The sequence below is a fragment of the Ovis canadensis genome, chromosome 23 (genome assembly GCF_042477335.2).
Source record: "Ovis canadensis isolate MfBH-ARS-UI-01 breed Bighorn chromosome 23, ARS-UI_OviCan_v2, whole genome shotgun sequence".
NCBI classification, from domain to species: domain Eukaryota; kingdom Metazoa; phylum Chordata; class Mammalia; order Artiodactyla; family Bovidae; genus Ovis; species Ovis canadensis.
The window spans coordinates 59834954-59857755 of record NC_091267.1 but is presented as its reverse complement, the minus strand read 5'-3'; the positions used below and the strand labels follow the sequence as shown (position 1 = coordinate 59857755).

General features: G+C 45.2%; 1 protein-coding gene across 2 annotated transcripts in view; it reads left to right on the top strand.

The window, feature by feature from the left end:
• LOXHD1 (lipoxygenase homology PLAT domains 1) overlaps positions 1-22802 on the top strand; it is a 197177-nt gene that overhangs the window by 167412 nt on the left and 6963 nt on the right. For both annotated transcript variants that reach the window (XM_069568464.1, XM_069568462.1), the window contains 2 exons: positions 15399-15569; positions 21449-21581. In XM_069568464.1, coding sequence (XP_069424565.1) covers positions 15399-15569; positions 21449-21581 — 304 coding nt within the window. The remainder of the gene's footprint in view (positions 1-15398; positions 15570-21448; positions 21582-22802) is intronic.

Here is a 22802-nt window from a genome sequence, read left to right as displayed (position 1 = left end):
CTCTCTGGCAGTGTGTGGGCCCTTCCACCCCGGGGTGGCAGGAAACCAGGAACAGTAGATTGCTACCATTCTGATGTTTCCATCAGTTAGAAAAGCCGGTGTTTCGGGACAAATTTCAGTCCTTCCTTCTCCACACCCCCCATCCCAGGGTAATGAGTAGCTCTTATTTTTTCTGTGATATCAGGGCATTAATTCTTCTTAGTTCAGACATTAAAATTAAGAGGGGTCGGGGGGAGGAAAGGGCTATATCACCAAATTCCCTTCGCATGAATTTTCCATAAAGGATTATGCTTGTTTAGTTATAATAGCAAATCTAAAATTAGTCAAACTCAGTTATAAATATGAATGATGGGATAGGATATAAGCCAAATAAGAAATTTATCTTCAAAATGCCAAAGGAACACTTTGTTACATCTGTAATTGTGATGAAGCTCATGTTCAATATTTCCTTCATAGCTGCTTTGTTGTCATCAGGCTGCTATGAACATTTTTTTTTTTCTGGCTTTGGGCCATTACGTTATACATTATATAATTGGAACAGAGTTGTTAAATACTAAATGTCACCTCCTTAAGACACATTATTTTCTTGATTTATGCCATTCTAACTCACCCTCTTGTCTTCCATTGAAACTGGCTTTGACAAGGCAATTCACTCAAACCCTTCTCCAGTCTTCTCTGAGTCTCCCCCACGAGTGGCCTAGAGGCGTCCTGACTGTTGTATTGTCCTTACTTCTTTAGATCCTGGCAGAGAACCAATATATCTGTCATAGTGACTGATGAAGCCTCATTTGGCAGCTTTAACATGCGTTAAACAATTAAACGTGTTTTCCATAACATGGGACAAGCTCTGATTAAGCACAGAGAAAGTTCTCAGTCTTCAGAGCAATAAAATAATGAAGATTTGCACAGCCCTCAATTTTCAAATCTCAGTGTACCCACTCAGTCATTCATTGAGGGAACATTTACACCATTCGCTATGTGCCTAGTGCTCTGTTAAGTATAAAAGATACAAACATTTGACCTTTGTGACAGTCTTATGAATGCTTGCACAGAAGTTTATCATCTCTCTTTTCTACAAGCAAGGAATATTGAGGCCCTGTGAGGTTTGAACAGCTTACTCAGAAACACACAGAAAGAAATAGACATAGCCAAAACTCAAATCCAGGTCTTCTGATGCTTTGTCCGGTAAACTATGCTGTGGGCCAGCCCATCCTGCCAGTTCCATTCTGCCCAGCCAGTGGGCCGATGGGTCAGAAAAGAAAAGATGAGGAAATGAGGGCAGCTTCTTCTTCCTCTGTTCACTATGTCCCCCATTCATGTTGTCAGGGCATTGGGGGAGGGTGTCTGCTCCAGAAAAGTGAGAGGGGGTGCTTATTCCTCACCTGTCCATTCATTGTCTTCATAAGTCTATGGAAAGAAACATATTTGCAAAGTATTCTCAGAATACCGCTAATGAATCTCTACTCTTTCCTAACAAAGAGACAAAACAAGATCCCTGAATTCTTTCTCACCCTCTCATTATCCATTATGATTGTCTTAGAGTTATCAGGAGGTTGGCTGGTAGCTGAAAGTCTGACAGTTATGAGTCAGATTTATTAAGATCATCTTTTGCCCCAGAGAATTCAAAAGATCAGGATAAGCCGCTCCCCATGCCACTCAACAAATGGGTGTCAGGACAATCACTTCAGTGTTTGATCAGGCTGCCATTGGCTCAGTAAAAGCACTGAGTCCCATTTTGTGTTTAATTTGAGTGACTTGACAGACCAGATTGATGCGGGTGGAGATGAGATCTGTCTACCCTAGAATCCATGCATACAGTGTCCACACCAGAGGCAAACCACTGTTTAGGAAGTATATTCCCAGGAAGTGTGCCCCTTCCCTAATCAGAAAGAAGTGTATTTTACTTCTGCACTAATACACACTGGCAAGGCATTGCTCTTGAGGGCAGGGGCCTTTACTCGTCCATATTCATCTTAATAAAGGTGCCTATGGCAGAGCGGAAACTCTTTAAATCTTAACTTAGTTGAGACTCCATGCCCTCCCACCCCCAGGAAAGAGCTGTGAAATACCAGGACCACAACCCCTACCTCAGGAGCAACAGAGAAGCAAAGAGACTAGAACCTTGAGAAGGAAGAAATATTCCCAGTGAGTCTGAACAATCCCCTCAAGGTTCAACCACAAGATGGGATCAGAGGTCAAGCAGCTCCCTGATCACCTCCTGGTCAGGTCAGAGAACTGGGTAGTGGGGAATTTCGTGTAGACTATGATGACCTCCCTCACTTTTCTAAGAAGGGAAGACAATGTTAGGGCCATTTTTTGTTTAGGGCCACTTTTAATATGAAGATTTCACTCTTCATATTAAAGTGAGGGTGAAGGGGTGACCAGAAAGACTGAGGATGCCCTTATTAAAGATCACAGTTCTAGCTACACACTCTACAGTCTTTGGAGTCATGTATCTGTCCAGGGTACTGACTTCTCTCCAGCTTCTCTCAACTCTGGACTCTATCACTTGTTTCTAGGGCCCCCACCTTGGAGGCTGACTATTTTCAACCTGGACTGTTATAGATTTCTCTCAAGCTTGGCAAAATGGTTCAAACTGCCATACATTTCATCCTCAAGTCACAGCAATAAAAAAGGCAGATAATTGTTGATCCAAGATAAGAGTTCATCTCTGTCTCCTGCTTTCAAAAGCTGCTATCTCCAACTCCATATTATCTAACTCCACCTGACTAAACACCTGAAAGCCTACTGGTTCTTTGTCGCCTGGATGACTGTTCCTGTTGCTGCCCACACCTTCAAAATCTGCCTTATTCCTTCTCAACCTGTTTCTCATCACAGATTTTCCAGAGTTCTCTTGGGCACTTGTGTTCTTTGTTGTATCCCTCCTTCCAAAATATCTAGGAAAGCAAAGACTGACGTATTTGAGAAAAGTGTTCTAGAAAGTCAAGCAGCAACATTCCAGGAGTCGGGAATAATGTTTGTCTTTATTGATGTCTATGTGTCCCTCCTTTGGGGCTTCCCAGGGGGCTCAGTGGTAAAGAGTCCACCTGCCAATGCAGAAAACACAGATGACGTGGGTTTGATTCCTGGGTTGGGAAGATCTCCTGGAGTAGGAAATGGCAACCTGTTCCAGTATTCTTGCCTGGAAAATTTCATGGACAGAAGAGCCTGGTGCGCTACAGTCCATGGGGTCACAAAGAGTCAGGCATGACTGAGCACGCTCCATTGTCCATTCATCATAGCTTTGCTCTGTAAAGTTGCTGTAAATACTAAACCACTGCTGCTAAGAAAAACACAAGGTTAGGTTCTTGCAATCCTCTGGTCACGCATTTTCATCAACCAGTCAATGCATAACCTTATTTTGTGTTGGGGAAGGGGCTTTCCTGGAGGCTCAGACAGTAAAGTATCTGCCTGCAATGCAGGAGACCTGGGTTCGATCCCTGGGTTGGGAAGATCCCCTGAAGAAGGGCATGGCAACCCACTCCACTATTCTTGCCTGGAGAATCCCATGGACAGAAGACCCTGGTGGGTTACAGTACATGGGGTCACAAAGAGTCAGAGCAATAAACACACACTGATCAAAGACACTTCATATGGTATACATTGTTGATTTATTAACAGTGAACTCATGGCCATCAACACTATTGATGAAGTTAAAGGAAAGTTATGTGGCAAATCTATTTTCCCTGTAAGGCACGTCACAGCCTTCTTGCACTTAGAAACACTAGACAGTTCTTTAGCACTATAACATAAAAATGTAAAAAAAAAAAAACAAAACAAAACCCACAGCACTAAGTAGATGACAAAAACACTTGTTCATAGTGTGAGAGCTGAAACCGGAGTCATCTTGTTTAACCTCAACTGGCAACATGTGAATTTTTTGCTGCTCTGCACATGTCCATGAATAACTGTGAAAGGACTGTGAGTATTGATTTTAGAGCTACACATAAATTTTATCAAGTAGGAGAATTTGCAAATATGGATACAGAAATAATAAGGTTCAACTTGACCTGTCCTTGAAAAGACAATATTTGAGCTAAGACCTAAAGAATTTATAGGATTAGACATTTGGTGAGGTGTGGTGTTTATCAAAGATGAAGTGTGTTTAAGGCAGAATGGATCAAAAACATAAAAGCTCTAAAATATAAGAAAGACTGATATGTTTCAGAAATGAAAGCGCAGTTCAGAATGACGACAAAATAAGGAATGGGTGTGGGATCTAGAAAGTAGACAAGAATCAGGCCATGCAAGGTATTACAAGTCTCGTCAAGGACTGGCTCTTTATCCTAATTGTCCTGAGAAGCCATCAGAGAGTCTCAGAACAGTAGTCATGTAGGGAAGATTATCATAGTGTCTGTGGGGAATAGGTTAGATGGAAAAGAAAGCCAACTTCAAACGAGTGGCTAAGAGATGATGGGAGATAACGATGCCCTGCACGATGATGGTAGCAGTGGGGGACGGAGAAAATGTAGAAAGATTTGAGAAATGCTTAAGCAGAAGGCTTATTACAGGATTGGCTGAGAAGGAAAGTTGAGCAAGAAAGGTAAGGCTGCTGCAGGAGCTTCTTCCTCCTGGTATGTTTAATTCAAAGGTCTGGGAGGCATCTAGGAGTGATGGTTAGTAACAGCTGGGTCTGGAGCTCAGGAGTCAGACTAGTTGGGAGATACTGATATGAGATATTGATCTAAGAGTTGTTAGTGCAGAGGCTTCACTGAAGCCGCGAGAGTGAGGAAATGATGCTTCAGAAAAACAAGAGCGACCAAGAGCAGGTTCCTGAGTACCCCCATGTTTGAGGTTAGAGAATAGAAGGGAAGGCAGAGGAGAAGGAGGAGGAAAGGGGCGGGGGTGGGAAATGGGTGGCCTCAACATGTTTTCACTTTCTAAAGGAACATGTTCAGGGAGAGGGACCCTGCTTATGGAACTATTGAGGACTGTTCACTGACCGTGAAACCCCCAAATGAGGTGTGTTGGTTCATGATACCATAGTTTCCTGGGCATAAATTTAATAAAGAAGCTATGAAACCACATTTGTTTTCAAATAGCAAAGCAATTTAAACTATTTTAAATGTTTATTTCTTCCTAGCAAATTCCCAAATCCCTTGTTGAGAAATTTTGTTATGGAGCCAAACATTTAAGTCACTGTAACAGGGAGAAAGGAGGGGAAGATAAACAGTCTTCCATCATTTGTGGATTCATGTTTATAAGATACAAATGTTCATCATTGCCTCCTAAGTACTCCTCCTCCTCACCTCCCACACACAAAATGTCAGGGAAACTTTCTCACCAATCTCACTCTCTTTGTTTGCTGGTCCTTTTTGAGATGTGTAATTGCCTTTTCATTCCTGATTGTTCCAGTCCATCCAGTGAATGGTATGATATATATGAATTTGCAGCAATGAGAAGTCTCCAAGATAAACATCCATTTAAAAAGTTTTCTTTTCACTCTCTTCTCTTTCCTAGCTCTGCCATGATTACATCTCCCTGTTTATGATGAACAAACTCTCTGGTGGACTAACCTCCTCACTGAAAGTTCTTCCTATTGCCTTACCTTACGTAAGCCCTCTCCTCGAATAGTCATCATATTTGTAACTATATGCTCAGTCTGGCTCCCTTACTTAACTAGCAGCTCCATGAGTACCATTGGCATATTCATTACTCTTCCCTAATGCCCCTCACACTGCCTCTAATGCAGTGGGGGCATAATATAGAATTTGTTTAATACCTCTGTTTCAAGCCCTCATATACCAACCCTGTTTTCTTATGCCTCTACCACAGGGAACCCACATTTCTTCTGGATCAAAGTTTTTCCTTGTGTCTTAATACTTTCAAAAAGTGGGTGCTGATCATGCATTTCAGGGTCATCACTAGGTCCTCTAATAATGGCTTCTCCCCCTCCTCGGACACTATGCATATATCTAGACGTTCTCAGCTTTCGACTTTCATTTTCCTTCTCTGCAAAAACTCTACACTCAAATTTATCTCATCCACATCAAAACCCTGAAAGGAAAGGGGGACAGTTCAGCACCTTGAAAGTGAAAGTGAAGTCGCTCAGTCATGTCCAACTCTTTGCGACACCGTGGACTGTAGCCCACCAGGCTCCTCCGTCCATGGGATCCTCCAGGCAAGAGTACTGGAGTGGGTTGTCATTTCCTTCTCTAGGGGATCTTCCCTACCCAGGGATCGAACCAGGTCTCCTGCATTGCAGGCAGACGCTTTAACCTCTGAGCCACCAGGGAAGCCTGTTCAGCACCTTGGACAGCTCTAAACCTATCCACCCATCGTTTCTTGCTACTATTTTGGTTTAGTTTGGCCTTGGAGAAGGCAATGGCACCCCACTCCAGTACTCTTGCCTGGAAAATCCCATGGATGGAGGAGCCTGGTAGGCTTCAGTCCGTGGGGTCGCTGAGGGTCGGACACGACTGAGCGACTTCGCTTTGACTTTTCACTTTCATGCATTGGAGAAGGAAATGGCAACCCACTCCAGTGTTCTTGCCTGGAGAATCCCAGGGACGGTGGAGCCTGGTGGGCTGCCGTCTATGGGGTTGCACAGAGTCGGACACGACTGAAGTGACTTAGCAGTAGCAGTGAAATACAAAACAAAGCAGGGCAAAGGCTAACAGAGTTTTGTCAACAGAACACACTGGTCATAGCAAACACACCCTCTTCCAACAACACAAGAGATGACTCTACACATGGACATCACCAGATGGTCAATACTGAAATCAAATTGATTATATTCTTTGCAGTTGAAGACAGAGAAGCTCTATATAGTCAGCAAAAACAAGACCTGGACCTGACTGTGACTCAAATCATGAGCTCCTTATTGCAAAATTCAGACTTAAATTGAAGAAAGTAGGAGAAAACACTAGACCATTCATGTATGACTTAAGTCAAATGCCTATGGTTATACAGTGGAGGCGACAAATAGATTTAAGGGATTAGATCTGGTATACAGAGTGCCTGAAGAACTATGGACAGGGATTCATAACATTGTAAAGGGGTGGAGACCAAAATCATCCCCTAGAAAAAGAAATACAAGAAGGCAAAGTGGTTGTCTGAAGAGGCTTTACAAATAGCTGAGAAAAGAAGAGAAGTGAAAGGCAAGGGAGAAAGGGAAAGATATACCCAACTGAATAATTGCAGATATGAAGGGAACATTTCAGGCAAGGATGGGCACAATAAAGGACAGAAATGGTGAGGGCCTAACAGAAAGAAAAGAGATTAAGAAGAACTGGTAAGAATACACAGAAGAATGATACAGAAAATTCTTAATGACCCAGATAACCATGATGGTGTGGTCACTTATCTCGAGTCAGACATGCTGGAGTGTGAAGTCAAGTGGGCCTTCGGAAGCATTACTACGAACAAAGCTAATGGAGATGATGGAATTCCAGCAGATCTATTTCAAATCCTAAAAGATGATGCTGTTAAAGTGCTGCACTTGATATGTCAGCAAATTAGAAAACTCCGCAGTTGGCCACAGGACTGGAAAAGATCAGTTTTCATTCCAATCCCAAAGAAAGGCAGTTCCAAAGAATGTTCAAACGACTGTACAATTTACGCTCATTTCACATGCTAGCAAGGTTATATTCAAAATCCTTCAAGCTAGCCGTTAGCCACACATGAACTGAGAACTTCCAGATGTACAAACTGAGTTTAGAAAAGGCAGAGGAGCCAGAGATCGAATTGCCAACATTCGCTGGATCATAGAGAAAGCAAGGGAATTCCAGAAAAACATTTACATCTGCTTCATTGATTATGCTAAAGCCTTTGACTGTGTAGATCACAACAAACTGTGGAAAATTCTGAAGGGAATACTATAACACCTTACTTGTCTCCTGAGATACCTGTATGCAGGTCAAGAAGCAACAGTTAGAACCGGACATGGAACAATGGACTGGTTCAAAATTCAGGAAGGATTATGACAAGGCTGTATATTCTCACGCTGCTTATTTAATTTGTGTGAAGACTGTGTATGCATACTAAGTTACTTCAGCCATGTCTGGCTCTTTGTAACCCTGGACTGTAGCCTGCCAGGCTCCTCTGTCCATGGGATTCTTTAGGCAAGAATACTGGAGTGGGCTGCCATGCCCTCCTCTGGGGGATCTTCCCGACCCAGGGATCAAACCCATGTCTCCTGTGGCTCCTGCACTGCAGGTGGATTCTTTCCCTGCTGAGCCACCGCGGAAGCCCTATATGCAGATTACATCACGCAAAGCCTGGATTTATCACAAGCTAGAGTCAAGGTTGCTGGGAGAAACATCAGCAACCTCAGATATGCAGATGATACCACTCTAATGGCAGAAAGTGGAAAGGAACTCAAGAGCCTCTTGATGAGAGTGAAAGAGGAGAGTGAAAAGGCTGGCTTAAAGCTCAACATTCAAAAAACTAAGATCATGACATCCACTCCCATCACTTCATGGCAAACAGAAGGGGGAAAGTGAAAACAGTGACAGATTTTATTTTCTTGGGCTCCAAAATCACTGCAGACAGTGACTGCAGCCATGAAATTAAAAGACATTTGCTCCTTGGAAGGAAAGCTATATATAACAAACCTAGACAGTGTATTGAAAAATGGAGGCCACTTTTCCAACAAAGATCTGTATGGTCAAAGCTATGGTTTTTCCAGTAGTCATGTATGGATGTGAGAGTTGGACCATAAAGAAGCCTGAGTGCCAAAGAATTGATGCTGTTGAACTGTGGTTTTGGAGAAGACTCTTGAAAGTCCCTTGGACTGCAAAGAGATCCAACCAGTCAATCCTAAAGGAAATCAATCCTGAATATTCATTGGAAGGACTGATGCTGAAGCTAAAGCTCCAATACTTTGGCCACCTGATGCAAAGAACTGACTCATTGAAAAAGACCCTGATGCTGGGAAAGATTGAAGGCACAGGGAGAAAAGCACAGCAGAGGATGAGATAGTTAGATAGCATCCCTGAGTCAATGGACTTGAACTTGAGCAAACTCCAGGAGATACTGAAGGACAGGGAAGCTGGGCATGCTGCAGTCCGTGGTCGCAAAGAGTGGGACACGACTTAGCAACTGAACAACAACAACAACTTTGGTGTAGATGCTAGGCTCTTCAAAGAGCTTGATTCCTCCCTTATCCCTCTGATTACCTTTGGTCTCCTCATCGCTCTTGGACTTAAAGAAATTCCAAGTCACTAATGCTATCTTCTTCCATTTGTAAGCAGAGAAGTGACCTCCTCCTCGACAACTAGACTTTGGATCTGAAAGCAGGATCCTGTCATTGGCAAGATCAGAAAGATTTTTGTGTCTTCAATGAGCCCAAGTGGTTGGGATACTAGGGTCAGAAGAGGACCAAGATTCTGTGCCCAATTTCGTCTTTATAGTAACTTTCTCCTCCAGAGATGAAAGTTTAATTGTTTAATACGGAGCCATACCTAATCCCTTTATTTTTTTCATGCCATTGACTTTTGAAGGAACAGGGCCCAATGATCTATAAAATTTGCACACTCTGGACCTGTCTGCTTGCTTCTTTATGGTGTCATTGCTTCCTTGTTCCCCATAGTTCCTACAATCTGAAAGTCAGCTGTAAAGACTTGATTAGATCCAGGTTTGATATTATTTGGCAAGAATACTTTATATGTGGTATCAGGGCTACTTTAAAATGGGACTTGTGTACTTCATATTACATCACAGCCATCTCACACTTACTGACGCTCACATCTAACGGTGAATCCAGGGCAGACTGCTTGATTCCTCCATTGTAGACTCTCCCATCACTCTTCATCTAATGGCTTCTCAGTGATGATCAATTAGAGTTACAAATGATTTTCTAATTGTTATTTCTTATCCACTTATTAACTGGAATTCTTCTGTAAAAAAAATAAATGTCCCTCAGGCTATTTGATTACCATGAAATATAATTCATAGATGAAAATCAAGATAAATGATTAATTCTCCCCCTTAATTCCAATTACCCAGATAGCTTTTATAATACTGAACAAATTATAACAAGAGTGTTTATTTTCTAATTCATCTTTTTCCTCTTGCTTTCTTCCTCTGAACTGAAAACTCTAATATATTTTCTTTTGAATAATATAAATTCCTAGAAATGTATAGGAACTCAGAAATCATGTATTTTAACCCAGTTACTTTGCTCAAGTAAGGAAGCTGAGGCATAGAGATGCTATATGTTCAGTTTGGTGCGTTTACTGAGAATGGGGTCTACAGATCTCCCAGACCCGGGTGTGCCACTCTGGGTATCCTATCTTGGATGATGTGCATGAGAAAGTATTTGTGGAGGGATAGTAGCTAGATTCTGTATTCTTTAATAGCTAGGACTCTCTGATGGCTCCATATCTCATTTCAAACAATCTATTTATCTTTTTAAAGAAATTTTGTTTACCCACATGAACTTTAGCCTGCCAAAGTTATTTTTTAAAGAAATTACTTAAAGAAATAAATTATCTATTCAAGCAATGTTTTAAGGGTTTGCACTGAAATTTAAAAGAAGCTGAGAGATCACTATAGAAAGTAAATATAATTTATCAATTCTGTATTTATTGAGCACTAAGTCAATACACCTGTGATGTAATCAAGAGGTTTAAGGCATAACTTCCACACCTTAAAATTGAACTAGAGAAGTCTCTCTCTCTCTCTCTCTCTCTCTCTCTCACACACACACACACACACACACACACACAATCACTATAAAAGAGTTCATGTTCATGACCTCACTAGAAAACATTCATTTCCCAAGCCGTCCTGGGCAACTGTTCGTGGGCAAGTGAATAAACAGACGATGGACGCCATGGGACTGGGGAGTCTGGAGAGTCTCAAGGAGGAAGTGAAACCTAAAGTGTCCAGAGGGTAGGTGGGAATTTAGAGCAGGGAAATCACTTGAAGCCTTAATGAAGATGAAAGATACAGCTAAGTGATGCTGAATAAATCCATCTCACTGGGATGGAGGAGTTGTCTTAGGAGTCTTCCTTACTGAGGCAGGAAATGAGGTGGGTGCAGTCAGGATGAAGAAGGCCTTATATATGAAAACATAGGATTGGACCCTTTTCCCCATCAGATATGGAAGGCCACTGAGGAATCATAGGTAGCAGATAGCATGATGAAATCCGGGAAGTATCTGGCAGCTAGTCTCCCTCCAATTTGGAGTCTGCCTTCTCTTGGCTGGAAAGATTGGGGCCCTATGCTCATTCAATTTTTTTTTTAATTGGTGAAAAATTGCTTTGCAATTTTGTGTTGGTTTCTGCCATACAACAATGTGAATCAGTCATAATTATACATATATTCCTTCCCTCCTGGGCCTCCCTCCCCAGCCCCATCCCACCCTCTCCACACCAGCTCCCCTCTACCCCCAGGTCATCACAGAGTGCCAGGCTGGGCTCCCTGTGTGTTTAGCAACTCCTTACTATCTATTTTACACCTCATTCAGTTTTTAAGCTTTTTTTTCTTATAATAAACCTCGGAACATTTGGGATAAAATAATTTCACTAGGACAGACCATTGCTCCCTGGTGGGGCTTTGAATTATTTTTCCCCTCCGCTCATAGAATGTTACCACCAGTGTCCTTCCTTGTTCTTCCCTATTTAATAATAGTGCACTCATCCATTCAATAAACATTTATTGAATAATGTGCTAATCATTACTCTAGGCACTAGAATATAGTGGTGGATATCAGGCAAGACTCCTGCTCTCTAGGCTTACAACCTAGAGAAGACAGACAGTATAGACAACGTGCAAGGAAATAAAACCAGAATTATTTCAGACTGTGAAATGGGTGTTGGACCACTTCCAATTTGCCTTGATTCATGGACCTGACATTCCAGGTTCCTATGCAATATTGCTCTTTACAGCATCGGACCTTGCTTCTATCACCAGTCACATCCACAACTGGGTATTGTTTTTGCTTTGGCTCCATCCCTTCATTCTTTCTGGAGTCATTTCTCCACTGATCTCCAGTAGCATATTGGACACCTAATGACCTGGGGAATTCCTCTTTTGGTATCTTATCATTTTGCCTTTTCCTACTGTTCATGGGGTTCTCAAGGGATGAATACTGAAGTGGCTTGCCATTCCCTTCTCCAGTGGACCACAAAAGAGATGTGAATACCAGACCACCTAACCTGCCTCTTGAAAAATCTGTAGGCAGGTCAGGAAGCAACAGTTAGAATTGGACATGGAACAACAGACTGGTTCCAAATAGGAAAAGGAGTACGTCAAGGCTGTATATTGTCACCCTGCTTATTTAACTTATATGCAGAGTACATCATGAGAAACACTGGACTGGAAGGATCACAAGCTGGAATCAAGATTGTGGGAGAAATATCAATCACCTCAGATATGCAGATGACACCACCCTTATGGCAGAAAGTGAAGAGGAGCTAAAAAGCCTCTTGATGAAAGTGAAAGAGGAGAGTGAAAAAGTTGGCTTAAAGCTCAACATTCAGAAAACGAAGATCATGGCATCTGGTCCCATCACTTCATGGGAAATAGATGGGGAAACAGTAGAAACAGTGTCAGACTTTATTTTTGGGGGCTCCAAAATCACTGTAGATGGTGACTGCAGCCATGAAATTAAAAGATGCTTACTCCTTGGGAAAAAAGTTATGACCAACCTAGATAGCATATTCAAAAGCAGAGACATTACTTTGCCGACTAAGGTCCGTCTAGTCAAGGCTATGGTTTTTCCTGTGGTCATGTATGGATGTGAGAGTTGGACTGTGAAGAAGGCTGAGCGCCGAAGAATTGATGTGTTTGAACTGTGGTGTTGGAGAAGACTCTTGAGAGTCCCTTGGACTGCAAGGAGATCCAACCAGTCCATTCTGAAGGAGATCAACCCTGGGATTTCTTTGGAAGGAATGATGCTAAAGCTGAAGCTCCAGTACTTTGGATACCTCATGCGAAGGGTTGACTCATTGGAAAAGACTCTGATGCTGGGAGAGATTGGGGTCAGGAGGAGAAGGGGACGACCCAGGATGAGATGGCTGGATGGCATCACGGACTCGATGGATGTGAGTCTGAGTGAACTCCGGGAGATGGTGATGGACAGGGAGGCCTGGCATGCTGCGATTCATGGGATTGCAAAGAGTCAGACACGACTGAGTGAATGAACTGAACAACTGTGAAATGGGTGTAGGTTAATGTGATAGCAAGTAATTGGGGATGCAGAAGCCTCTGCAAATTGGAAAGGTCTTCCCAAAGACAGGACATTTGATCTGACACTTCAGTGATGAAACACTGGGGATATTCACAGCCAAGGGTATATTGTTGCAGGCAGACAGAAAATGTGCAACATTTCCATGACAAGACTGGATTTCATATATTAAGGTACTAAAAGGTGTATGTGAAATATAGTAAGTAAAAATGCAAGTAGTATGAGATGAAATCAAAATGGAAAGAGCCAAGTCATGTCAGTTCTTATAGTTGTTAGGGAGCTGTTTGTAGTTATTCTGAGAGTAATGCGAAGCCATTGAACAGTTTTCCATGAGAAGTAGCAAAATCAAACCTGATTCATTATTTCAAAAGATCATATGATGCATGTAGAAGGGTAGTAATTATAGCATTGCATGTAGAAGTAAAAGTTTGGATAACAACTAATTATCCATCAATTAGGACAACATAGAAATCTTCTTGTGTGTGCACACAATGGAATACCATGCAACTATGGAAAGGGATGGGCAGATATTTAGGTACTGATATAGACTGTGAGTGAAAAGGTAGGATGTCAGACAGTGTGCGATGTTTGCTATCTTTGTGTAAGAAGAAAAAGTAGGACTCTGAAAGAGGAGATTCTGTAAAGAAATGGATTCTCTAGTGGTGGGATTAAGATGGTTCCCTGCTGGTGGTCGTGATGTCATATGACATCAGCCTTCCCAGAGCTGCCTCTTCCCGTGTTTGATAGGTTCTTAGTGTAGAAAGTCGTAGTAGGATCCCTGTTAATCCCATCCAGCATTTCCAAAACAAGGCAATTAAATAATCAGTGAGCGTGAAGCTAAGAGTGAAGCTTATTTATCTTACAATGGTTGGGGTTAGTCTGCTGTTTACCATGGAAGGAGTTCCTTTGCAGAATCAAACTTGAAATGAGAGTTGAAGATGGGGTGAGACAGTGCCATGCCTTCAGAGGAGAGAGGAAAGGGGGGTACGGGGGAAGAGAGCAACCTGCTAGCACGCACCAGGGCAACCCGGGTCGGGCTGCCTCCTCCTCTGGCTGTCTTCACCGCCCTGATTGCCTGTGGATAAAGTTAAAGGCAGCCCAGAATCCACACTTCCCATCATCCCACTGCTTTTCTCTCTCACCGCCGTGCCTGGAACTCTGGAAGTGAATTCGGGAGTGAAACCTGCCCAGGATATAGAACAGAGTGAGTCTGTTATTTCCACTTAATACTGTGCTGGGCTGTGCTTAGTTGCTTAGTCATGTCCAACTCTATGTGACCCCATGGACTGTAGCCCACCAGGCTCCTCTGTCCATGGGGATTCTCCAGGCAAGAATACTGGAGAGAGTTACTGTGCCCTCCTCGAGGGATCTTCCCAGCCCAGGGATCGAACCCAGGTCTCCTGCATTGCAGGCAGATTCTTTACCAGCTGAGCTACCAGAGAATCCCCCACTTATTACTAACCATTTGTTATTTACATTTTGAATTTAGATAAAACTTAAAATATGCATGCAAAAAATTCTTTGTTGATAAAATAACACCACTTTTTAACTCAACAGAACCACTGTAAAATTTAACTTGTTCTGGGACTCGCTGATTTCCACTTTCAGTAAAGACACCTATATTTTAAAGCATATGAAGTACCTTTTACACCAGGAAGGAAGCTATAGTAGGACTGCCAGTATGTATGCTCTGCCCATGAGCCTTAATATCTGCTCCCTGTGTGACTGGAAGTATGTGTCCATCTCTGTGTGTCTCTGTGCTTATAACCCTTGAGACCAATGGCAAGATCTAGAGATGTTGCTTCGGGCAGTGTCTGATCCTCCCTCACCATTATTGAAATGGCTTTTTGTTGGAGAAGCTAGGACTGCCCTTCCAACCCCAAGTGGCATGAGAAGGCAAGATGTGAAAGTAAAGCATATACGTGCCTTCCTTGTAGCCTTCTGCACATACTGTGGACACACAGAGATCCTCTAAGAGTTCCTGAACGCAAGTTAAGGATTTTGCAAAGAGAATTATTGGGTTGGCCAATAATATCTCATGGAAAAACCTAAACAAACTTTTTGGCCAATCCAATCTAGTCTCTGGGCTAGAGGTATCTCAGAGGTCATCTAACCCAACCCTTCATTTCATCAGCATGGAGACAAAGGCCTAGAGAGGACAGAGATCCTGTCCAGGGCCACACAGCCAGCAGATGTAGGGAGCAAAAGTCTGAAAGGGGAGGAAGAGCCCATTCAGCCTCCAGCCCTGTGTCTCTGTTCTCAGGGATATTTCCTGGCTGGCACCTGAGCCATGTCGACGTGAAGGACAATTCCCGCGACGAGACCTTCCGCTTCCAATGTGACTGCTGGCTCTCCAAGAGTGAGGGCGACAGGCAGACGGTCCGCGACTTCGCCTGCGCCAACAATGAGATCCGTGATGAGCTGGAGGAGACCAGTACGTGGGGACACCGGTGGGCCCTGCTTAGATGCAGCCTGGGCAGAGGGAGGGGGGACAACATTGGAAAATCTAAAGGAAGATCTCTCAGAGCTGGAGGGGAATCAGATGCCCAATGAAAGAAATAACACTGGAGCAGTGCATAAGTAAACACCCTAAGTGTTGCTTCGTGAACCTGAGACAGCCAAGATACTGGTGCCAGCTCACAGCCCCAGACTACAAGGACTTACTAGGTAGCAGGAAAACCCACAGGGGACAAGCCCACCCTGGGCAGATTGATGTGATGCTCTCTCTGGTTTACTTTTTTGTCGTGGACTCTCTCCAACTGATGTCTATGGCAACAGCCACCAACTCAGGCCTTCCTGAAAACAGAATGTGAAGGGAGCCAGCGTCTCCACCAACAGCTTTCTCTTTGGCTCCTTCCTCAGGGCATGTGTAAAGGGGAAGAGTAATTGGTCCCTAAGGTGGATGGCCATCAAGGACCAGGGAGGTGTCTCTTTAATACAGATGCCAGTATCTGGGTCCAACAGATTTGATGAAGGCTTATCAATAGCAGAGCCTGATGTAAAGAAAGGATTTTCCAACCTTTTCTTACTGCAGCTAGCTAGTTACTGTAACACTAGCTGCAGTAAAGACTTAAACCCACAAATCTCAATAGCTAAATACAACAAAATCTGTTTGTCACTGATGTAATCAGTCCAGTGTGGGTGTTTGGCAACAGGCCTACCATGCTGTGATTCAGGGGCCCAAGCTCTTCTCACCTGTCTGCCATTTTCAACATGTGGCTCCCACATTTCTTGAAGAGGAAAACAAGAGCTGGGAGAAGGCACATTCTATACTTTCTTAACACATTAACTCATATTCTGTGAGTCATGTGGCTCCACCTAGATGCAAGGGCACCTGGGATTGTAGTACCTGGCTGGACAGTTGCCCTGGGCAAGCTCTGTACATCACGAAAGGGAAGCATGGATGCTTGGTGGAAAGCCGTTGAGCCTTCTGCACCATGCCATCCAAACTGCCCAGTGATGGACTCAGCTGCTTGGAGAGGGGTGATCACTGATGGTACTGGGAGCATTCAGATAAGGGCCAACCACTCATCTGTCAGCCTTCATGTATGAGGATGCCTGCCCTAATTCAGAGGGTGAATTCCCAGCTTCTCTAACTGTACTTACTGGGGACCCACTTTTATTTTAGATGCTATGAACCATGCACCTTGCTTTGTGATTGTCAGTTTCCTTGTACTGAACTGTGCCCATCTGTGTTGTCCCTACGCAGCTATAAGCTCCCAGAGGTCAAGGACAGAATCACTCTGCAGGCTTTGGGACTTAGTAGGTGCACAAATCATTAGAGCTCAGCAAATGAAGGTTGTTTTTCCTTGGGGCCTCACAATCTCATTAGTGGTGGAGGCTAATGCATAATTGCTAACATGAGCAATAAAGGCTCCCGGGGCCCTTGGCGTTCAGGGGAGGAGAGATTTGTGAGGCTGGGAGCATAACCACGGAGTTTCCTTCACAGATTTCCCGCCAAACAGCTTGCTAAGACCTATGGAATTTGGGTTGGTAGGGAGCTTGGTAGAGGGGAAGCAGTGCTTGCATTAATTCCAGAAGGATGTGTGTGAGACAGAGATGGAAGGGCAGGAACACCAAGCCCAGGAATGGTCTGGATCAGTCTGTCATTACGAGGAGCCTGCAGAGGGCAGGGTGCCCAAAGGCCAGTGACACCCATGTCCACAGATGGAGGCTCATCTTAGGGAGAGTCAGGGATACAATTCAAGCCAATTATTCCAACCTCAGCTATCTTTAACCAAGTGACACAGCCTGGTGTGGGTTCTGGGACGCACTAATGAATACACAGCCTGGTGTGGGTTCTGGGACACACTAATGAATAGGGCAGAGATCCTGCCCTCATGGCACTTACATTCCATGTCTGTGTCCCCAGGGGGATCTCTGGGCACTTGACTTGTAAGAATAAACACCCTCTCATATCTGAACAGAGCTTCATGTGTGTGAAGGTGCTCCACACATCCCCTGTTCTCACTGGATCCTCATCACCCTACGCCCACCCTATGAGCTTGATAGGGGCAAATTCACCTCTCTCTATCCTAGGTATGGAAAACCAAAACCCAGAAAAGTGAAGCAATACATCAAAGACTCAGCCGTAGCCAGTAGGACTCATATTCCTATCAGGACTCATCATACCACGGTCTCTGTGTCATCACTGGGCCTGGCTGGTACTCCAGACAGATCAGCTACCCCACCTCGTTTAGCATCCTGTTTGCTGCCTCACCTCCAATTTTTGTTAGCCGTGTCAGAAGCTGCTCCCCATCCTCTGTAAGCGTCAGCCTCTGTAGGTGATTCCAATGTGCAGGCAAAGAAGAAAACCACTGGCAACTTTTAAATAATACTGTTATTTGGGTCTCATCCCAGAGATTGTGTGTTAAGTCCTGGACAGTAAGATCATGTGCTTATGTGTGCATAAGCATGTACACAACACACACACACACACATGACACCTAGGAGGACAAAAAAATATCTCTCTGGGGCATGCAGTGTGCATGCTAAGTCACTTCAGTCATGTCTAACTTTTTGCCACCCCATGGACTGTAACCCTCCAGGCTTCTCTGTCCATGGGATTCTCCAGGCAAGAATACTGGAGTGGGTTATCATGCCCTCCTCCAGGGGATCTTCCCAAGCCAGGGATTGAACCCGCATCTCCTGCATTGGCAGGCAGGTCCTGAGCCTCCTGGGAAGCCCCCTCTCCGGGACATCCTCCAGCAAGACCAATGCCTCCCCCCTCTACAGCCCCCTTCCTTCTTATCCACCCCTACTTGAAGCCTTTTCAGGCTGCTCAGTCAGCCTTATCTGTGACATTTCCAGTTCTGATACAATCAAGCTTGATGACCAACTCCCCAGGTCGGAGGACTCACTCTCCACCAGACAACTCTGTTTTAAAATTCATCTTTATGATCATGTTCTTGAAGCTGCCATCTATTGGCAGTCCCAATGGAGGCAAACAGAAAACTTCAGGAGAGCTCAGGACTTGGTTGTACATGCCCAAACCCCAGCCCTAAGCTGGCTCCAGGAAAAAGGGAGCATGTTGGTGCCCAGAACTTGGAGGTTTCAGGTGGAATTGGCTGGGGCTTGGCTGTCTCCAGAGGCTCCAGTGGTTTCAGTATGTCCTTGTCCCCTTCTCCTCTCAACTGTTTCTTTCTCTACATCGTGGGAAGATGGTGGCTGGTACCCCCAACCCCATAGCCTTCTAATTGAACAGCTTTGGTGGAAGGGAAGAGAGCATCTCTTAAGGAATAATTCTGATTGTCCAGGTCTGGGACTGTCATGCAAAACCACATGGGAGGAACTTGCAGAGCCAAGAAGGGTCCTGGCAAGATAAGATGGGGGAGGTGATGTGGAGCAATAAGCTGCAGGTGCCCACTGGATGCCCAGGTGTCCTCTGGTGGTGCTCCTCGGTGCCTTGTGGCCCTGCTGTCCTGGCCTCAAGGCAAACACCTATCTGTTCAGGAGCTGCTCATGTGAGGTGTGTTGGATCTGCTCGGTGCATCCTGGGCTTCTGGTTCATCTCTGTCTGCAGATACCATGCCCAGAGCACAGGCGAGATGTCAAGGGCAGACAGCTCCGCTCTCCTGTCCTGCCACATTCATGCGCACTAAGCCCACAGTATCTTTGTTAGTGGCCCCTTCATGTGAATGACTTGCCTGGTGGCTACGGAGCCACTTTCTCCAGCCAGACTCCTCCCATGGGGGTGTTGGCCCCGGGGTGAGCCCAACGTGGATAGGCTGGGCTGCTACGTGCCCCACCCTGTCAGGTCCCTGGTCCTCCTCTATCCTTTCCTCCCAGCAACCTATAAACAAAGCTGAGAGTCATGCCTTCCACATTTTTATCAAGTTATTTTCCAAGGTGGAAATAGGCTGATTGAAAGACCGTCGATGCAACTGGCCACATTTGTTTTTAATCCGTCTGAATGTCCTCACTTATACGCCTTCCTTCTCTGCCTCGTCTTTGGGGCCATGAGGAGAGGGCTGGTTACGATCCACATGCATGTCCTCCTTGAGCTGATTGCAGGAAGCAAGTAGCTTTCTAGTGCTCCCTGCTTTCTTCCCTGGGTGCTGACAGTCCATTTCCTCTACGGTGAAGGATCCTCTTTGAATTCACAGGTGTCTGGTTTGCACAAACACCTTACCCTCCCTGTGTTGGCTTTGAGCCCCCAGCCATGACTCATTCATTTCATGTCCTGCTGCTGTGAACGGTTAGGCCTGCAGAGACAGGTTCTTCTTCCAGGGCTGTGCTCGCTGTGGATCTCCTCCCCTATCCTGGGTTCTTTGCCCGGATGCCCTTTATCTATGACTTGAGAGAAGTCACAAAGGCAACAGGTCACTGAGAGGCTGGGGTTGACATTACATTGAGCTGTAGACACAGCCATCCCTTCTAATTGTCTTTATCACATTTCTGAGATAAAAGCACAGAAATCAAACTATCTCTTTGGATCTGGAATCCCAAATCCTCAGTGACTCACTAACTGCAGGAAGACAAATATTGTGTCCTCCTGTGTGCCAGCTCCATCCCAGCTGGTCCATGGGGAGTGGGGCTGGATCTCACGGATCTCCCGGGTCTCAAGCCCCGCCCCTGCCCTCCAGTATCTTTGCTCTCATGCTCCTTCCCCTCCCCCGCTCCTAGAGCATCCCTCAGTTCTCTGTTGATCACAATCATGAATCTTCTTCGAGGCCAAGCTCACACAGTGCCTTCTTCATGGAGCTTACTGAGAAGAGCCCAATCATTCATTATTCACTCAACAACTATTTATTGAGTGTTTATGTGCCAGGCACCGTTCTGGGCGCTTGGGGTCTATAATGAGCAAAACAAAGACCCTTGCCCTCATGGAGCTTACATTCAGGTGGGAGGGAGGCATACAATAAGCAACAAAATGATAAGTAACTGCTTAGCATATTAGAAGGTATCAGAAGATGATAGAGCTCAGTAGAGCAGGCTGGAGCCCTGGGGAAATTGGGTTGGAATTTGGTTAGGGTGGTCCCTGAGAAGGGGACGTCTGAGTAGGACAGGAAGGAGTAAACCAGGTCAACATGGATGGAGGTGGGGAGAGGAAGGGGATGAGCCACAGACAGAGCTCTAAGGCAGGAGCAGGCCTTGTGCTCCTGGAGTAGCATGGAAGCGAAGCAGAGTGAGCAAGGCGGGGAAAGTGCTGAAAGATGAGGTTGAAGATGTAATGGGAGCCAGATCTGCTCTCTCCCCCTTGGTACTTGTGCCCTTTGCTGCAGGCTTTTCTGTTCTGTTGTATAGTCAGTGTGTTTCCATCTGGGGCCAGAGATGAGTGCTAGGGTCACCCAGAGTTTAGCCCAGTCCTGGCACTAGACGCCCACTTAACAAATGAAACAATGCTGACCTGCTTGTGGGAACTTCAGGGGAGGGAGGTTGTGATGCTGAGCTAGACACCAAAGTGAGAGCTGAGACAAGACAGAGGCTGTTTGCTAGAGAAAGTTCCAGGCTCTTCTGAAGTCTCTCCCACCTGGATCTTCCCCTCCCCTTTCTGTAGCTGGGCCCTACCTCTCCTCCCTTCTCTTTGCTCCTGATCTTCACTTTGCATCTCAGATACTCCTCCATCCCTGAGAGCCAGGCCCCAGCATCCCTTGGGAAACTCATCCCCTCCTGTGGTTTGTCCCCAAATCAAGGCAGGCTCTGTTGACAACACCTCGATCGTAAAGATTTTAACCTGTGCCCCAGCCCCCACACTTAAGGCTGTGGTCTCAGACCAGATGTAGGACCTGAAGGGAGAGGCGGGTTTGCTTCTGCCCCAGTGGTGGGTGCCGCCTCCCCTCTGCTGACCGTCTCCCACCTTCTCCACCGCAGCCTACGAGATCGTCATAGAAACCGGCAACGGAGGCGAAACAAGGGAGAACGTCTGGCTCATCCTGGAGGGCAGGAAGAATCGGTCCAAAGAGTTCCTCGTGGAGAATTCTTCTAGACAGCGGGCCTTCAGAAAGTAGGAAGAGGGGGTGCCCACAGGGGAATGGGGATAAGTGGGGTGGGTAAGAGGGGGACCCCAAGAGCCAACCCTTTTAGTTGGGGCTGTAAATATACAAATGGGCCTAACCAGCAAGAACATACTGAGTACCTACTGTGTGCCAACACCATTCCAGCTCTAGGGACGCAACAGGAGCTTTAGAAAAGGGAAGGGAGAGGACTGTCATTAAAGAGAGCGCCCTCTGAGAGACTAGAACCTAATTGTTCCAATGACTAGAAAAAAAAAAGGATAATTATGCAATATGATAGAAGTGCTAATTATGGCCACAATGGCAATCATAGTACAATATAAAAATGTTTCAGATTCATATGTTGTACACCTTAAATTTACACAATGCTATATGTCAAATGTATTTCAATTTTTTTTAACTTACTGCAAAACTACAACAAAAATCACTTAATTACAGCAAGTCCACTATGTGGCAGGACTGGGAATCACACAGATGTTATTCCCCATCCTTGCAAATGAGGAGCTCACAGTCTATTGAAAAGGGAGAGTCACCCATGAAAATGCAAATAAGACAGCATGGAATTCGGTTCTAGTGAGAAGCAGGGAGGGAGGGGAGAGCCTCTAAGATGCTTCATAGGAAAAATCAAAATTAGGTCTCGTGTAACAGCGCCCCCGCTCAGCACTCCCGGCTGCCCGCCACGCCCTGGAGAATCTCACGTCTTCCTGTACATCAGAACTGCCTCCGAACTGCCCAGATGCCCACTTCATCTCCCTGCTGCCTCCAGAATCTCTTAAATAGAGCCTCCTCCTCCCATAACCTCATTTCACCCTCTATTCAATAACCCTCCTTCCTGAAGATGGGCTGAGCTGCCCCACCCCCAAAAGGCAGCCCACCCCACTTCTTTTCCATTACCCCTTCCCTCCCTGAACCTAAACTCCAGCCAAGCCAGCCCTCCTTCCAGAAATGACTGCACCTCCAACATTGTGACTTTGCCAAATCCAGTCCCCATCAGAAGATGCTTCCCTTCCCCTTCCCTCTGCTCCCTGAATCTCATCTCCCTCCTCAGCCCAGTGCTGAGGGCCCAGGGCCTCACCCTCCTCCAATACCATCAGCTATTACCAATCACTGATTCTGGGAACAGGCAGCCTGAAGGGCTTCTTAACGGTTCCAATTGTCTTGTTCCAGAACTAGACTGAAGCCCTCAAGCAATGGAGGCCTGACATCAGGTC